Source organism: Myotis brandtii, unplaced genomic scaffold, assembly GCF_000412655.1.
Source record: "Myotis brandtii unplaced genomic scaffold, ASM41265v1 scaffold400, whole genome shotgun sequence".
NCBI classification, from domain to species: Eukaryota; Metazoa; Chordata; class Mammalia; order Chiroptera; family Vespertilionidae; genus Myotis; species Myotis brandtii.
The window spans coordinates 259,836-278,783 of record NW_005365373.1 but is presented as its reverse complement, the minus strand read 5'-3'; the positions used below and the strand labels follow the sequence as shown (position 1 = coordinate 278,783).

The following is an 18,948-nucleotide window of genomic DNA, read 5'->3' as shown; positions in this document are numbered from 1 at the left end:
GTGAGGGGCTGATGGCTGTTTGCAGGCTAGCCAAGCCCCCCAGCGGGGACCCTCACCCCATGTGGGTGTGGCCAGCCTGGGTGAGGGGCTTCGGGCCGTTTTCAGGCTGGCCATGTCCCCCGGTGACCCAAGCTTCCAGCCTCTCCTTTCTTTCTTTTTTCTTTTTTTTAAAGTGCCTCCTTGGGCAGAGGCCAGGGCAGGCTGGAAGCAGGTATCTGGGATTTATTTATCTTGTATAATTGAAACTTTGTAGCCTTGAGCAGAGCCCAGGGTCAGCTAAGGTAGGTGGGAAGCTTGGCTTCCTCCATCGCCGGGGGCAACCCAAGCCTCCTGCTCGCTCCAGCTCCGTGGCCGCCATCTTAGTTGAGTTAATTTGCATACTTGCTCCTGGTTGACTGGTGGGTGTGGCTTGTGGGTGTAGCAGAGTGGTGGAGTGATGGTTAATTTGCATGTTTCTCTTTTATTAGTGTAGAGATATATTTAAAATATATCTAAAATATATAAAATATATCTAAAATATATTTTAAATAGGAAACATGTGAGTGAAGTCAATTTTCCAGTCTTGTCCAGTGATTTGGCCCTTGCCTGATGAGTGGGCAAAGAAGGAGGTCTAATCTAACCTGGCCTTGGGGAGATACTGAGTGACAAGTAGAACAGGTTCTGGAGATATCTTGCAGTAGGAAGGCTAGGCTAGGACATGTGATGAGGGGTTTTAGGAGTCATAAATGTATCCTATACATAGGGAATTATGAATAGCCTGTAAGATATCATGGGCCTGTCCCTGGGGAAGGATATATTTTCCCTGAAATTTTAACCATGGATCTTCCTGCATAGCCCCAAGAGCTACTAGGGACTGAAGTTCCTCTGGGGTATATTTGGGTGTTATATGGGGTATAGCTAAGAGTTGGGGAGACGGATGCTTCCTCTGAGCTGCTGCTTGGCCTCCTGGTCTACTTTGTTATTTCCTTTTATTGTGGGATCATTCCTGACTCAGTGCCTTTTGCAGTGTATGACTTTTAAGAAGACTAGAAAGGGGGAGAGGTTCCTAAATACCAAGCAGGAAGACCTGTTGAGGCTTTCAATGATAGTGTCAAGGACTAGGAGTGAGCAGTGGAAATGAAGAAAGTCTAGGCTCTGCCCTGACTGGTTTGGCTCAGTGGATAGAGCATTGGCCTGCAGACTGAAGGGTCCCTTGATTCCAGTCAAGGGCATATACCTTGGTTGCGGGCACATCCCCAGTAGGGGGTGTGCAGGAAGCAGCAGATGGTGTTTCTAACTCTCTATCCCTCTCTCTTCCTCTCTATAAAAAAATCAATAAAATATATTTTAAAAAAATAAAGCCTAGATTCAAATATAAGGACTTAAGCCACAGGAGAGCCTGGGTGGGCCAACTTTAGCATATGAGGGGAGAAGGGGTCCCTTTGGACGTCAGGGGTGATCAGGTCCTGACTCACTGGACAACACAAACCTTTTACCCCTTCACAAATAACACATTTTAAACACACTCTTACTTTCAAGAAAATATACATTCAACAAAGTACAAGAGACCTTCTGTAATAAAAACTAAGAGCAAGTGAATTAAAATGTGTCAAGCAGTTGATGTTTCAGTATTTCATGCTATTTTAAAATATTTAGTATTTATCATTTAACCAAACAATGCTCTAAAGCCTTTAAGTTACCAAAGACTTTGGAAAATTATGTGTAGGCACATGAGGCTGGAGAAAAGGCAGGGGATGGAGGGAGCACGCCCTGCAGCCTGTTCCCAGGCTTCCAGCTGCTTGGATTTGAAACTGCCACATTTTGCCGTAATCAGTTTGGCTGAGTGGATATAGCTTTGGCCTGCAGACAGAATGGTCCCCGGTTTGATTCCGGCCAAGGACAAATGCCCGGGTTGCAGGCTCGATTCCCAGTAGGGGACGTGCAGGAGACAGATGATCAATGATTGTCTCTCATCATTGATGTTTCTATCTCTCTTCCTCTCCCTTCCTCTCTGAAATCAATAACGAAATATATGTGTGTGTGTGGTGTGTGTGTGTGTGTGTGTGTGTTTAAGAACTCTTAAAGAAAAAAAAACAAACAAAATGCCACATTTTTCCTTAGAGATAACATGTAAGGTTTGGGTTATAATGAGTTCAGTTTCTGATAGTAGCTGGACTGTGAAGTAGGGTTCCTAGTTTTGCAGTAAAGAAAGTTGTTCTTTGGGAATGGTGGGGTGGGGTGGATGAAAAGGCACTGAGGTGAGAGCAGTTTTCAGAGCATTAAAGGGATGAGAATGCTGGCCTTGGGATCTAAAGGATCAGTCAGGGGGTCTCTTCACCACATTATGTCATAGAGGAGTTTTGTGAGAAGACTGAAATTGGCAACTCAGAGGTGAGAATACCCAGCAAGTCTGTGAAAGGAGAATATTTCTTGTTCAGAGGAAGGAACAGTCATGGAGGAGATAAGGCATTTACAGTCTAAGGAATGTCATGGCTTTGTGGGCTGAGAGGGAAACTGAGGTAGGTTGACTGTCATTTGGGACAACTGGGTTTTATGAGGGGATGCGCTGTAGCCCTGGTTGGGCACCGAGGTAGAATGAGAAAAGAGTTGATGGGGGTATTTAGTAAGATGCAGTGTAGAGGTGAGGTGGCTAATGGCTGTGAGACTAATCCGTCAATCCCCATAATAGAGACTGAGGAGGAGACGGGGTCCCCAGAAATTCCAGTAAGGCAGAATAAGTGGCCCCATTGTCAATTAAAATGGAGATGGGCTTACCTGCCACCACATCATTACCCGAGACTCTGTCCTGGTGATGTAAGTCCATGGAGCCCTGTTAGGGCCTGGGCAGCTTCAGCCTTTGGCGGCCAGTCCAGAGGAGGTATGGGAGATCCAAAGTGGATCCAGAGGGTGGCCTTGCTGGGCTGGCTGATGTCCGACCTGGAGGGGCCAGATTGCAGTCTGATTTCCACTGGCTTTCCCTTCCACAGTGTGGGCAGGGCCCAGGCGGGGGTTTCAGGTTTGAGCAGGACTTGGTCCAGTGTCCTTCCTTGTTGCATTTGAAGCATGGGCCTAGAAGAGGCTTACCCCCTGACTTACCCTCGGTTGGAGGACCAGCACTTCATTTCAGGTTCGTGAGAGTGGTGGCTAGAGCTAAAAGGCCTTAATCTGGACCTTGCTCAGCCTTGGCCTGATCTCACCTTGTTTTTTGGATTTGGGTCTCCTCGTCTCTATTATTAAAGACCTTAATGATCAGGTTAGTGAGGTCTTTTGAGAGGTTTGTGACCTTTGTCTATTTTTTGAAGGCTATGGTGTATGTCCGGGGCTGATCTTATCTAATAAAAGAGTAATATGCAAATTGACCATCACTCCAACACACAAGATGGCTGCCCGCATGTGGACACAAGAAGACCTGCAGGGGAGGGCAGTTGTGGGAAATCAGGCCAGCAGGAAAGGGCAGTTGGGGGCGACCAGGCCTGCAGGGGAGGGCAGTTGGGAGTCTGTAGGGAGGGCAGTTGGGGGGAACCAGGTCTGCAGGGGAGGGCAGTTGGGTGGAACCAGGTCTGTAGGGAGGGCAGTTGGGGGGAACCAGGTCTGCAGGGGAGGGCAGTTGGGTGGAACCAGGTCTGTAGGGAGGGCAGTTGGGGGGAACCAGGTCTGCAGGGGAGGGCAGTTGGGTGGAACCAGGTCTGTAGGGAGGGCAGTTGGGGGGAACCAGGTCTGCAGGGGAGGGCAGTTGGGAGGAACCCAGCCCTGCAGGGGATGACAGTTGGGGGGACCCAGGTCTGTAGGGGAGGGCAGTTGGGGGGACCCAGGCCTGCAGGGGATGAGAGTTGGGGGGACCCAGGTCTGCAGGGGAAGGCAGTTGGGTGGACCCAGGCCTGCAGGGGAGGACAGTTGTGGGGAACCAGGCCTGCAGGGGAGGACAGTTGGGGGGACCCAGGCCTGCAGGGGAGGAGAGTTGGGGGGACCCAGGCCTGCAGGGGAGGAGAGTTGGGGGGACCCAGGCCTGCAGGGGAGGAGAGTTGGGGGGACCCAGGCCTGCAGGGGAGGAGAGTTGGGGGGACCCAGGCCTGCAGGGGAGGAGAGTTGGGGGGACCCAGGCCTGCAGGGGAGGAGAGTTGGGGGGACCCAGGCCTGCAGGGGAGGAGAGTTGGGGGGACCCAGGCCTGCAGGGGAGGGCAGTTGGGAGGGACCCAGGCCAGCAGGGGAGGGCAGTTGGGAGTAACCCAGGCCAGCAGGGGAGGGCAGTTGGGAGGAACCCAGACCTGCAGGGGAGGACAGTTGGGGGGAACCAGGCTAGCAGGGAAGGGCAGTTGGGGGGACCCAGGCCTGCAGTGGAGGACAGTTGGGGGGACCCAGGTCTGCAGGGGAGGGCAGTTGGGGGGACCAGGCCTCCAGGGGAGGACAGTTGGGGGTACCCAGGTCTGCAGGGGAGGGCAGTTGGAGGGACCCAGGCCTGCAGGGGAGGACAGTTGGCGGTACCCAGGTCTGCAGGGGAGGACAGTTGGCGGTACCCAGGCCTGTAGGGGAGGACAGTTGGCGGTACCCAGGTCTGCAGGGGAGGACAGTTGGGGGGACTCAGGCCTGCAGAAGAGAGTTAGGTGTCGATCAGGCTGGCAGGGGAGTGGTTAGGGGTGATCAGGCTGGCAGGCAGAAGCAGTTAGGGGCAGTCAGGCAGGCAGGCAGGCAGGTGAGCAGTTGGGAGCTAGCAGTCCTGGATTGTGAGAAGGATGTCTGACTGCCCGTTTAGGCCTGATCCCTAGTAATGGGATCTGGCCTAAAAAGGCAGTCGGACATTCCTCGAGGGGTCCCAGATTGGAGAGGGTGAAGGCTGGGCTGAGGGACAGACACCCCTGTGCACGAATTTTGTGCACCGGGTCCCTAGTTGGGATATAAAATGGGTGTTCAGAAGAAGGGCTCCCCCTGGGGAGGTGGGCTCAAAGGTGGTAAATTTGTGTAAGGCGTTCGTGAGGCAGGAGAAGAGGAAAGCTGGGTTTTCATCAGGGCCCTGAGTGATTTCAATAAGTTCGTCATCATTGACTGCTTTATGGGCAGCCTTTTTGAGTCTGACAGTGAGACAGGCTACATAGCTTGCACCCTGGAGAATTGACCTGCTAGTCCCATCTTGGGTCAGTTTGGAGGATTGCGTTAGCGCCAACCTGGTTCGCCACCTAGTCCTGTATATGGAGGGCACACCATGGTCCTGAGCTACTAGTCAGATGTGCTCCTTATCCTCTGGGGTTAGAGAGGACGACAGGATGACTTAGATGTCATGCCAGGTCAGGTCATTAGACTGGGTCAGGGTACTTAACTTCCTTAGTAAAGGTGGTCGGGTTGGTGGAAAAAGACCTGAGATGCCTCTCAATTTGTGTGAGGTCAGACATGGAAAATGGGATGTGTACCCAGACAATACCCTCAGTTCCTGCTCCTTCTCTAAGGGGTAGAATGGGTGTAGGAATAGAAGCAGCTGTTGAGAAAGGCAGTATTAGGGAGGCCTGAGAGCAAATGTTAAGTGGGTAAAGGCTTTATTGGAGCTTGAGTTCTTGGGATTTGGGCTCTCAGGGGGTGGGGGAGAAGGTGGTTGCTAGTTAGGAGGGTCTGGGTTTTGGGAATCTACTCAGGTGAGGGAAGTGATGTGTAAGGAGATGGAGGTCAGTGGTTTGCTGGTTCAAAAGTAGCTTCAGAATCAGAAGTGTTAGGGGTATGATGTTTTGTGTGAAGGAGAAAGATTTGATGGGTAGAGCAGAACTGAGAGAGAGGATTGGGACTGGAGGGTGAAAAAAGCCTGGACATAGGGAATTTCTGACCATTTTCCATTGCAGTGACAGCAATTATCTGAATTGTGCAATGTGTTAAAATTAAAAGTGTCGTTTTTAGGCCATTGAGACTTCTCATCTAGTTTATCTTGTGGGCAAACAGTGTTACAAAATAAAATGAGGTAGTTGGGCATGATCTCCCTGGTGAGTGTGCAAAGGGAGTGTGGTGTGGCTCACAAGAGGAAGGATGAGTGATAGACCACAAATCCAAAGGTGATTGTTTAGGGCAGGCGCCCCATAGTTAAACCTTGAATCATGAGAGGTGATCCTCTGGACTAGGCACCCCCAATCCATAAGGACCCAAAGCAAAATGGCTGAGGAGTCTTCTGGCCTAGCTCTAGGACTTTTGAGACAAGAGACTTTCAAGAAGTTAGTGAGAGAGAGTGGGCAGAAGACTTCAGATGAGGGAAATTGTGGGTTGTCACGCAACTAGAGAAGATTGGCTGGTGTAGAATGGAGGGTCAGCAATGGAGAAGAAGAGGTTTTGATTCATTGTCCTCCTTGGCTGGCTCGGGAGGGTCCATAAGGGAGAGAGGCCTAATCGAGGCAAGCAATCGAGCCATCTGAATAGTATTTGGAGGTAAGCCCAGGTTGACCTGCCACTGCCTGTTGCTTTCCGAATAGCAAACTTAGGGTGACCGAAGCTGGGGCAATGGCTCCCCATCCCCATAGAGCTCTCCTGCATTTTGGCACCAGATGTTAGGGTCTCCGAAGGAGTAATGTATGAGGCCAAAAAGTGTGAAGAATTATGAATTTACTAGATTTCCGATGCATGAAATTCATGCAAAAGTAGGCCTTCCTACCCCTGGCTGCCAGCATTCGGGCTTCCCTCTCAATGGCCGCCGGCAGGCACCCTGCACTCAAGCTTCCCTCACAGACCTGACTTCGTCCAGAAGGACGTCCGGTCTAATTAGCATATTACACTTTTATTATTATAGATTAGGTCATCTGTATAACCAGAAAGGCTGAACCCCAAAATGGCACCAGCATCCAAAGACGGGGAGTCAGCGGTTTTTAAAGGACTCTAGGCGGGCTTTTTCTGGGTGGAGAATTCTCTGTGCAGGTCTGGATTCTGGGAATCTCCATAGGGGAGAGAGAATGGTCTTAGCAAGTGGAATGTGGTCTAAGCAAGTGGAATGTCCATTGTGAAGTGGCCAAAAGGTCAGTTCCCAGGGGAGAGGGTATCAATTCAATTATTTGATCAGACCTAACAATAGATGGTTGTGAAAAAAAGAGGGACATTTTCTGAGGTAGGGTTCTACCTTTTCCTAACATTACTCAGAGGAAGAACAGACTAGAAGACAGAGGACAGCAGTTGCCACCAGGAAGAGTGAGCACTGAGGCTGAGCCCTGAGATAATATAGGCATCTCGAGGTCACCTGGCCTCAGGGCTGGGCAAGGGTATTCAGCAGCCTGAGCCCATAGATCAGCCGTGGGCAAACTACGGCCCGCGGGCCGAATCCGGCCCGTTTGAAATGAATAAAACTAAAAAAAAAAAAAAGACCATACCCTTTTATGTAATGATGTTTACTTTGAATTTATATTAGTTCACACAAACACTCCATCCATGCTTTTGTTCCGGCCCTCCGGTCCAGTTTAAGAACCCATTGTGGCCCTCGAGTCAAAAAGTTTGCCCACCCCTGCCATAGATCCTGGTGCCGGTTGCTAGGCTTTCAACAGACCATTTTCTTTCCACAAATTCCTGCAAATGCATAATCAATTAGGTGTATCGATTTGTGGAGTTTATTTCAGGGCTTCACACACTGTGGCCTCTGAGAGAGTGGTGTCCTAGGACTGTCTAGCCACTCTTGTAGCCCTTTGACTTGGGAGCTTTGAACAGACACTAAGCCCAGATTCCTAAGGCCACGGCTAGGGGTTCATGGAGTGGACCTTGATTTTGGCAACCAGTGTAATGAGTGGGAGGTCCTCCAGAGCATAGGTTCCAGAATGTGCAAAGGCTTGGAGTGAAGAGTGAGCTAATTCATGAACCGGCAGGTATGATATGTATGTGTGTGTGTGTGTGTGTGTGTATGTTGATTTTAGATGTAGAAAGGAAGGGAGAGGAAAAGAGATAGAGAAACAGTGACGTGCAAGAAACAAGGATCAGTTTATGCCTACACAACTCCTACTGTGGATCCAGCCCTCAACCAAACATTGACCTCATCAGTGCATGGGTCAATGCTTAACCAACTGAGACACAGCCAAGACTGTAGGTTACTTTAATATAGGAAATCATGGTCAGGTTGGTAAAGGTAGTAGTAGCTCAGAAGGGACAGTGTGAGCCTGAGGACTAGCTTTCCTGCTGGGGCCACTGTTAGTGGGTGGTGGATGTCACAACACAGCAAAGGGACAGAACTTGTCCTGTAGATTGTCAGGGAGAGATCATTGTTTTGCATTGGCCAAGGCCTTTAAAAGATGAGTGGACCTGAGGTGAATTGAAGGCTGAAGAGTTACTCAAACAAGATGAGACTAGGCCTGGTACATACTAACTTCTCTAAATATTCACCAGGATTTTGATGTGACCCTTGGTGTGGCCTGTATGTGGGAAGTTACAGTCAATCTTGTGGATTAGCTTAGAGGCTTGAGTGGTCACTTGTGAGACTCACTGGGCATGGTGCAGAGGGCCATTGGGGTTGGGAATTGAGTGATGGTTAAGTGAGAGATGTTTGCAAGCATTCTCTGGACAACACATGCTGAGTAATAAGTAAGAGGCCAAAGAGAGGACTGGGAGCTGGGGCTGTGGGAGTGCATGTGTGAGAGAGGTGTGGTAAAGAGTGATGTGCACTTGGAGAGGGAATGTGAATTTATGGCCACAGCACCCTGACATAGACATAAGAGTGAATGATGGCAGAATCCATTTCTGGTGGTGTCTGGATGATCCAATGAGGTGACTTTTATAATTGCCGATAAAGAGGGAAGCTTGAGTGCCAAAATCGGCCCCATGCCGATACACTGATACACCAAATGTCCTTTTGTTTTGGTGCTACATTCTAGGTACAGAGCTTAGGTGCCATTTAACTAGCCATCTGCCTTTTGTTGTTGGGGTGACACACTGGTTGATAGGAATGAGATAGTATACATCAGTGTTACCCAGGCTTCAAAATCTCCACTGGCATGGGTAAGGGAGTAGGGTAAGGGGAAATGGATTATGGAGGTGGTGAACTATAATTTTGGTAAAGAAGTTGATTAGGAAACAATGTGTCTTTGCCACAGCAAATTTGCATTACCTTTGAAGTTGTGCTTCTGGGAATGAAGCTGTGTGAGAGAAGTGTTGTTCAAAGAACTATGTGCAGTAGGTAGTGCAAAGTGATGGCCTCAGCACCTTGGGATTGGAGTCAAGAGAGTGAAGTGTGATGCCATGTATTTGGTGTCTTTAAGAAACAATCTGAGGGACTCTGAGGGTATTGCCTGACAAGACCAGTATCAAATCACTTACTCTTTCTTTATGGCCAGCATCTCTCTTTAACCTATGATTTTGACACCCACTCTATTGATAAGAGTCAGTGTGGCGTACATGGGAGCCTCCCGAGCTCAGGTGTGCTCTATCTGCTCAGCTGCCTTTATTTTTGTGGGAAGACAAAATATCAGTAGGAATATAAAAAGACCGTGGCTTTCATGGGATCAAGGCCTGGTATTTTCTCTGATGTGTAGTGGAGAGAGCAGATGAGTGTGGAGGGTGGGGAGTATGACAGACTTACAATCATAGGAGTGAATCTGATCATGGGCTGTACTGTCCCCATTTTGACAGGATATGAACTTTGAGGATGTGGCCATTGCCTTTTCTCAGGAGGAGTGGGACCTACTTGATGAGTCTCAGAGACTTCTATACTGCGATGCGATGCTGGAAGTTTTTGCACTTGTGACATCTGTGGGTAAGACCTTCACGTTCTGCCAATGTCCTGAGGTGATGACCTCTCTTCCTTTATTCCTCAACCATAGCTTGCTCTCTCCCAGAGCCAGAACATTGTCTCTGCTAATTTCCCCCACTGTCCTGTCATATGTGTGTGGCTGCCAGAGGTGAGCTGGATGGAGAGTCCTGAGTAAAGGACTCCATGAACATCCCTAACACCCATTACCTCAAAAAGTACAAGAAGGCCAAACCGGTTTGGCTCGGTGGATAGAGCGTCGGCCTGCGGACTGGGAGGTCCCGGGTTCGATTCCGGTCAGGGGCATGTGCCTTGGTTGCGGGCGCATCACCAGTGGGGGGAGTTCAGGAGGCAGCTGGTCGATGTTTCTGGCTCTCTGTTCCTCTCCCTTCCTCTCTGTAAAAAATCAATAAAATATATTTAAAAAAAAAAAGTACAAGAAGTGTCACAGAATCAGGAGTCTTGCAGTGAGCTTAATGGGTCCCAACTTGCACTTTCTCCTCATGGGAGGCTGACAGTGTCCACATGCATGGCTTCAACTTCTACACTCTTTGTCTAGGTAAAGGTTCTTTGTGTCAACCTGTACCATGTTATAGTCTTTACTTACATGAACCATGGGCTGTTCTTGTAAGGTCCTCATTCAGTTGTTTGTAATATTCTCTTCCCTGAATACTATAGCAAGCTGTGTTGTACTTCCCCAGTGTTGAGTTCTCACCTCTTCATCACCTCTTAGACAGCTCGCCCCCATATCCAGTAGACAAACCATGCTGAACGCTATTAGTTGAAGGATTTGCTGGAGATCCATATTCTAATCCATTTGATGCTTGCGGTGTTTGTGTCATATTTCTGTTGTTGTCTCCCTGTTTTGTGATCCTCATTACCTCAGAAAGTCAAGAGAGCCTCTTATTAACCCTTCCTGCACATCTCTTATTTTCAGACAATTGCAGTAAACCAATGTGTGATATGTAACACACTTTTGCAATGGGATTTCCCCTTGTCAGCACATTCAACCTTCATTTCCTCACCATTTCTCACTTTTCAGGTTGTTAGCATAAAATGGATGATGAGGAGGCCTATTCTGATCAGAGTGTATCTGTACAAGGAGAATCACAGGTTAGGTCTTCTAGGAGAGCTCCAGCCACCTAGAGACACTTCTGTGTAAGCTGTGTTTCTCTGTGTTAAAAGATATTTTGCATCTGACTGAGTCACATGCAGCATACTTTGAACAGAAAGCCTACTATAGTGATGCATGTGTTGGAGACTTCTGTTTTAGTGCTAACCCTCACCAGCAACAGAGGTGTGAATGCAGAGAGAAGTCCTGGAAACAAGCTATTTACAGGGTTTCCTTTGTGAGTAGGTACAGCTTTTACGCATCTTTGGTGCCTTCAACCACCAGGGAGGTTGGGGAAGACTGGTAATACAATTCAGAGCTTCTCCAGCACCAGGCCACTCTCAACACTAAAGAATTACACTGTGCCAATGATATTTCACAAGATTTTTTTTTTAAAGAAATACAATTTTTAAAATTGATTTTGGAGAGGAAGGGAGAGGGAGAGAGATAGAAGCATAAATGATGAGAGGGAATCATTGATTGGCTGCCTCCTGCAAGCCCCCCACTGGGGTTCGAGCCCACAACCCAGGCATGTGCCCTTGACTGGAATCAAACCTGGGATTCTTCAGTCTACAGACTGATGATCTATCCACTGAGCCAAATCAGCTAGGGCTCACAGGAATTTCTTGATGGAAAAAGTCATCACCAGTGGGGTGAATGTGAAAATGCTTCCAGCCACAACCTGAAAGTTGTTCAGTGTCAGGGTGTCTGTTCTGGAGAACTGATTTAGGCGTGTAACAAATTTAGTATAGTTTTTAAACGGATCTTTAACCTCATTTGACAGAAGGGAGTTCACACGGGAGAAAAGCTCTATGAGTGTAGAAAATGTGGGATGTCCTTTTGTCGAAGGGCTTACCTCACTAGACATCATATAGTTCACAGTGGAGAAAAGCCGTATGAGTGTACTGAATGTGGGAAGTTCTTCAGAGAAAGAGCTATACTCATTAATGACTACAGAGTTCACACTGGAGAAAAGCCGTATTTGTGTAGAGAATGTGGGATGTTCTTTCATTGAAGGTTTCACCTCACCACCTCAGAGTTCACACTGGAGAGAAGCCCTATGAGTGTATTGAATGTGGGAAGTTTTCAGTATAAGAACTATACTCATTAAACACCACAGAGTTCACACTGGGGAAAAGCCCTATGAATGTACTGATTGTGGAAAGTTCTTCAGTGCAAAAACTAAACTCATTAAACACCAGAGAGTTTATACTGGAGAAAAGCCCTCTGAGTGTACCGATTGTGGGAAGTTCTTCAGTGAAAAAACTAAACTCATTAAACACCATAGAGTTCACACTGGAGAAAAGCCATCTGAGTGTACACAATGTGGGATGTCCTTTTGTCGAAGTAATCACCTCACTTTACACCTCAGAGGTCACAGTAGAGAGAAGCCATATGAGTGCAGTGATTGTGGGAAGTCCTTCAGTTATAAGTCTTATCTCAAACAAGACCACTAAGTTCACACTGGAGAAAAGCCATATGAATGTAGACATTGTGGGATGTCCATTCTTCAAAGTGCTCACCTAACTGCACAGCTTAGAGTTCACACTGGAGAGAAATGTTAAATGTGCATGGAAAGTTTTATTTTTCTCACTTAGAATAACAACACTGAAGGATACTCTTTAGGACCTATTTTCCTGAATTTTAACCCTTTTTAATGGAACATATACTCTACTAGATTCCTCATAAGTTTCCGGTACAACTGAGATTTGAAAGAGCTGCATTGCATTTGGTAACACGCCCAGATCTACTATCCGATTGATGTGTGGCTGAAGAGATTTCACCTCTACCACCTGGCTCACGTGAAGAGTATGTCATTCCCAACCCCTGTGGACTCAGGGAAAATGTATTCTGTGTTCTCACTTGTGCTTGAGAACATTATGATTACTCCAGCTCTTGATGGGATCTTCATTCCTTTCTCTCTGACGAGGTAATGCACCTGACCCAGGATTCATTAAGGGCACCCGTCCTCAGCTAAGAAGTGCTGCCTATTTCAGGGACATTGTTGTTCTCCCATTATGCTGTAATGAATTGTTCAGGTTCTAATTCACCAATCTGCAAACTGTTTTCTGTCCTTCGTTCCGGTTTATGATCTTCTAATAAAGGTGATTTTTCTTTTGTTCCTTTAATTTTGTGGATATATTCACTTCCAGGAATGATTTTCAAGCACAATTGTGATCTATCGCAGTAGTTCTCAACCTTCCTAATGCCGCAACCCTTTAATACAGTTTCTCATGTTGTGGTGACCCCCAACCATAAAATTATTTTCGTTGCTACTTCATAACTGTAATTTTGTTATGAATCGTAATGTAAATATCTGATATGCAGGATGTATTTTCAGGGGTCGCGACCCACAGTTTGAGAATCGCTGGAAGGAGAGCATAATGCTAGAAAATCACTCTTTGATTAATATTGGCTTATAGTGTATTGCTGCCCAAGGCCTTGAAAGAGAGATTGCATGACTTTGTGGTTTTAATTTGCAGGTTTGATCCCAGCCCCTATGGGGCAATATGTGAGGCATCTAATTTTTTGTCTCCCTCATATTGATTTCTCTCTCAATCTCTATCTTCCTCTTCCCCTTCCCTTGCACACTCTAAAAATCAATGGAAAAATATCCTCAGATGAGGATTACCAAAAAAAACCAAACATTCACCCTGGTGTCCTGAGATGGGGCCTCTGCCTGCAAAACCCACCTTTCCTCACTCTTTCTAGCCTTTGCCTGGGATGTTCCCACTGCAGATGGGCACACTGTGTCCTTCCCAGGGTTTGGCAGAGAGGAGCCCCAGGCAAGACACTGGGAGGGATTTGGCTTCTGTGTTTGCCTGAGAGGTGCTGGCCAGTGTTCTTCAGTCTCTTATCAAGAGGTGTCTCCAGCCTGCTCTTCCACATCCCCCAGGTACCTGGCCTGCTGCAAATGAACCTACTTCTGTATTTGGGAGAAGCCCCTTGCTGCTGTGGGCCCCCAAATCAGTTCACCTTTGGGAATCCTGCCTTGGGCCAGTCCACTCACACCCCTGAGACCCTTTTGAGTTTCTGTTTTTGCATTTTGGGGATTATTTTCCACTTTGATTTTATAAAAAATAAAGCACGCCCCCCCCCCCCCCCCCTCACCCAGCCAGTCCTGGAGGTAGCATGGATTCTGCAGGATATGGTGGTGTGTATTTTCAATGGTGAGAGCATTCTGCAATGCAAGTGTTCAGGAGAGGCTTGGTCTCAATATAATTCCACATTTGGAAGATGGGTTGTGGTTGGTATGCCCCCTCCCCTAAGTTTTGCCTGTGCATAGAAGACCCTTGCTCCTGAAATGAGCTGATAGTTCCCGGATTCTGGGGAATAGTGTGCTGCTGGGGGGTGTGGTTGAGGGGGCAGAGAGACTGGGTGCCTTGGACAGGGTGTTTGAACATGTTTCTGCCAGCTCATGGGCCAGGTTCCTTGAGTGGATGGGCTGAGGGAAGGCTGTAGGAATGAGAACTTAAATCAGGCTAGATGGAGGGTCAGCAGCCATGGGAGGGCATAGCTGAGACAAATCAAGACAGAGGCTATGGACACTGTTGAGGCCAGCTGTTTCAGACACCCCAAATACAGAGTCCCCTGTCCTTGGGGACTGGCATTCTAGTGGAGGACAGCCCACAAAGAATGGACCTGGATGGCTGTGACAGGTGATAGCAGCTAATGGGCAAGGTGAAAACTGGGTTGGTCAGTGGGGTCTTCCCTGAGGAAGTCTGAGAACGTACGGCATGCTCCAGGTGGGGGCCTGCAGGGAGCATGCCCTGTTCATTTGGGAGCTATAGGGAGGTCACTGGCTGGTTTCAATAGCAAAGATCAGAAAGGAAAAAAAAAAAAAAAAAAAAAAAAAAAAAGACAGTCAAATAGGCAGAAGTGTCATGCAACTCATCCCAGTGCCAGACTGGAAAAAAACTAAATCGAAGAATATCCTCTTTGAATTAACAAATTAGATGCAGCTGAGGAGGCAGTGTACAGCAAGGAAGGTCAGAGGATGCTGGGAGAATGGCAAGAACTGGTAAGTGGGCTTGAGAAGGACAGCCAGCCAGTGAACCAAGAGGGTGAGGAGAAAGCATCATTACACCAAAGACACGGACAGGCATAACATCCAACTGTGAAAATAAAAAGCCATAAGGTGGCTGGCTGCCAGGGAATCTGGCCGCAAGACCACAGCAGCAAAAGCCTGCTCCAGGAAAGGCGGCTGGAACAGTGCGGTGCTGGGGGGAGACAAACCCGCAGTTTCCTTGTTGTTTTTCCTTGTCTTTGCTTTTATTCTCTAAACCCAGAACACAGGACTTTTCAATTGCAAACACTCAACCGAGGTTTTGGAGCAGGAAGAGAGGCACAGACTTGAGGTGCCTGAGGAGAGGCTGAGGAGGGAAGCAGGGCAGGGAGACGTGGCCAGGAGTATTGGGACATTCTTAAGGTTCCAAACCTGAATGGCCATTTCTCCCCAGAAGAGCTAGCCCCTCCCAGTAGTCTCAAGGCAAGTAACACAGCCTGCTACACCCTGCCTGCATTTTTAGCTTTACAGAGCAAACAAAGGCAGTGGCCAACCTCCCAGGTCTGAAGAGTTCTAAAGAGTCCTCAGTGACTTGGAAAAACAACATACATCTTATTCCCTGAAATCAAAAAGCACCAACCCCACCTAAAACCCTATCAGAAACAAATGATTGAGTGATAAGACTGACAGCTGGCAGACAGGCAAAGAGGGCAGATTGGCCCTGCCTGCTTGCAGCCAAGGCCTGTGGAGACAGACACAAGCAGAGGACCTGTGGATCGCTTTGAGCTTCAAGCAGGGAGCTAAAAGCCAAAAGACAGTGACTGACAGTGGCCAGTACCTCAATGCCTAACAGGAAGCCCAGAATTATTAGAACAGAAGAGTGGGGCCCTAAATCAGCAGTCATTGGGTATTAAAACTCAAATGAAGTGACCGAACGACATTTCACTTTTTTATTTTTGTATTTTTATTATTTTTACTTTTTATCTTATTTTTTGCACCTTTTTCTTCCTTGTTTTTTTTTCTTCCATTTTTCTTCTCCTTTACCTGTTTTAGTTTTTCTATGTCCTTTCTTTGTCCCGCTTTTTAAAAGTGGATCTTCTTTATCTGCTTTAATGATGTGTTATTCTAGTCTCTGTTTATTCATATATCTAATTTCCTCTTCCTGCTCCTACTCCATTTCCCCTTTTCTTTTTCTTCATTATACTTTTTTTCTTTCTTCTCTTGCTATTTCTTCCCCTAATCTTTTAAAACTTATTTCACTTCCTAAATTTAGGCCTATCTGCTCTGTCCTCTGATTTCCTTTTCAGAAAAATGTATTTCATTTTTAAAATTGTTCTGCTTGTCTTCTCATTTATTTTCTCCATCCTCTATTCTTTACAGTGGTCTTTACCCTATTTATCCAATTCCTTAACGTTTATTTCTCTAATTGTGCTCTGCGTCTTACAGATTCTGCCATCTTCATTTTTCCCCCCTGGGTATTTCTTGTTATGCCCTTTGGTTTATTTGATTATTTGTCTTTCTTTCTTTCTTTCTTTCTTTCTTTCTGCTCTGTCCTCTGATTTCCTTTTCAGAAAAATGTATTTCATTTTTAAAATTGTTCTGCTTGTCTTCTCATTTATTTTCTCCATCCTCTATTCTTTACAGTGGTCTTTACCCTATTTATCCAATTCCTTAACGTTTATTTCTCTAATTGTGCTCTGCGTCTTACAGATTCTGCCATCTTCATTTTTCCCCCCTGGGTATTTCTTGTTATGCCCTTTGGTTTATTTGATTATTTGTCTTTCTTTCTTTCTTTCTTTCTTTCTTTCTTTCTTTCTTTCTTTCTTTCTCATCTTTCTTGCTCTCTTTTCTCTTTGCTAATTCTCTCTTCTCTGGTGGTCACTTTTATTGGGATTATAGGTGTCTCATGTACATTTGTGTTCTGTTCCTTCTGTTTTGTTTCTTGTCCTGTTGTATTCTGTGTGGATGGCTCTGTGCCTCCACAGCGGTTGGCACAATGAGGTAGGGAGCATGCCACCTAATCAGATACCCTGAGCGAAGACTCCCTTTACAAAATGGACAATAACATTGAATACCAATTACATCAGAAGAACCTAAATGTCTCAAGTAGGTTGCCTTCCTAGAATATCCAGCCCTGGTGACCTGAGAGAGTGCACCACTGGATCCTACAAAACATATACTACATGAGACCAATTCAAAAAATCTGTGGCATACCAGTTTGATCTAATACATAGAATCAGTTACGAAGGAACAGGAAAAATGGGGATACAAAGCAACAACCCCCAAATTAAAGAATAAAGGAAGCACCAGAAAAGGATCTAAATTAAGTGGAGTCAAGCAATTTGTCAGAGAATGAATTCACAGTAATGGTAATAAGGATCCTCAAATGTCTGAATTAGAAATTAAATAACATTTGTAAGAATCCAGAGGAAATGAAGAATGACATAGATACAGTAAGGAACAAAAGGTAGGTTTCAATGGTAAATTGGAAGAAGCTGAGGACCCAATCAGCAAGTCAAAAGGCAAGGTAGAAAGAAAAACAACAACATGCAAATAGTGCAACAACTAGAAAAAATAAACAAATCAGGAGGAGAGTCTAAGGAAACTCAGGACAACACAAAATGAAAAATAACAAACAGCAAATCCACATGATAGGATTTCCAGAAGGAGAGGAAGCTGAGCAAGGAATAGAAAACCGGTTAGAAAAAATAATGAAAGAAAATTTCTCAAACTTTCAGTGGAAAACAAGTCACACAAACCCAAGAAGCACAGAGTGTCCCAAAAAAGATGAACTCAAAAAAGACTGCCACCAAGACAAATCATACTTAAATTGGGAAACATCAACAAAAAAGTAAGAATCTTAAAGGCTGCCATAGAGAGACAGAGTTACGTAAAAGGGATCTCTCATTAGATGATCAACTGATTTCTCAACAGACACACATAAGGCCTGAATGGAATGCAATAAAGTATACAAAGTGATGCAAAGCAAAAAACTGAATCCAAGAATACTCTATACAGCAAGGCTATTGTTAAAAACTGAAGGTGAAATCAGATTCACAGACAAACAAACAAAAAAAGCCTAATAGAGTTTACCACCACCAAGCCAGCAATGCAAGAAATGCTAAAGGCACTGCTGTAGAAAGAAATAGAAAGGGAAGAAAGAACACAGGCAAAAAGAATAAAAGCTGCAACAAACAAATACCTGTCAATAATAACCTTAAACATACATGCATTAAATGCTCTAAACAAAAGACACTGGTTAGCTAAATGGATAAGGAAACATGACACATATATGCTGTCCACAAGTAACCTACCTCAGAACAAAGGACTCACACAGATTGAAAGTTAAGGGATAGAAAAAAATATTTTTGGAGAAAAACCAAGATGGTGGCATAGGTAAACACCGGAAATTGCTGCCTCCCACAACAAATTCAAAAATACAACTAAAAGACAAAATGGACATCATCCAGAACCACAGGAAGGCTGGCTGAGTGGAAATTCTACAACTAGAAGGAAAGAGAAAAGCACACTGAGACTCAGAGGAGGTGCGGAAGTGCAGAGGTACGGAGGCACAAGCAGCAAGGGCGGGCAACTGAGGATGCGACTGTCTTTTTGAATCGGGAGGGAGTCACAAGCCCCCGACTGCTCCGGACTGTCTGGCAGTGGGCAGAACTCGGAACTCGAGGGCAGCTTTCTCTCAAAGGTGCTTGCAGCAATTACTGGGACACTGAGACGTGGGGCCCCTTAGGACAGGGCTGAGGATCAGCCATAGCTGCTTGTCCCGCCCTGTTGATTCCCTGAGACCCCGCCCAACCCAAGCTGTGGCAAAGGCTTTTGCATATGAATGCCCTGGCCCTTTGCAATCTGAAAATTACCTAACAAACTGCAGGTGGGCCAGACAGACCCAGAACTTCCAAGAGAAGGTCCAAGGCCCCACAACAGCTTGCATTGCTTCACAGCTGGGCCTCATTTGGGCACCTCCAAACCCCAAACAAGGAAAGGGAATCTGAAGATCTCCTCATAGCTCCTGCTGGGTAGCCTCAGGCAGAGGCTAAATTAGCACCTCCTTAGATCCAAGAGCCAGTGTATCCAGTGGTCAGAGTGGGACCATCCAATTACAACTTCTCAGATCCATAAGGGACACACTCAGGGAGCAGATTCAGTGAGCAA

At 46.4% G+C, this 18,948-nt stretch overlaps 1 protein-coding gene and 1 pseudogene across 1 annotated transcript in view; both read left to right on the top strand.

Moving 5' to 3' along the window:
• Window positions 1–18,948, top strand: part of LOC102254505 — an 87,516-nt pseudogene that overhangs the window by 3,109 nt on the left and 65,459 nt on the right.
• LOC102254796 (zinc finger protein 501) overlaps window positions 1–18,948 on the top strand; it is a 181,689-nt gene that overhangs the window by 143,485 nt on the left and 19,256 nt on the right. Inside the window, exon 2 of the mRNA XM_014545343.1 lies at window positions 9,544–9,667. Within this exon, the coding sequence (XP_014400829.1) occupies window positions 9,547–9,667 (121 nt within the window). The 5' untranslated portion in view covers window positions 9,544–9,546. The remainder of the gene's footprint in view (window positions 1–9,543; window positions 9,668–18,948) is intronic.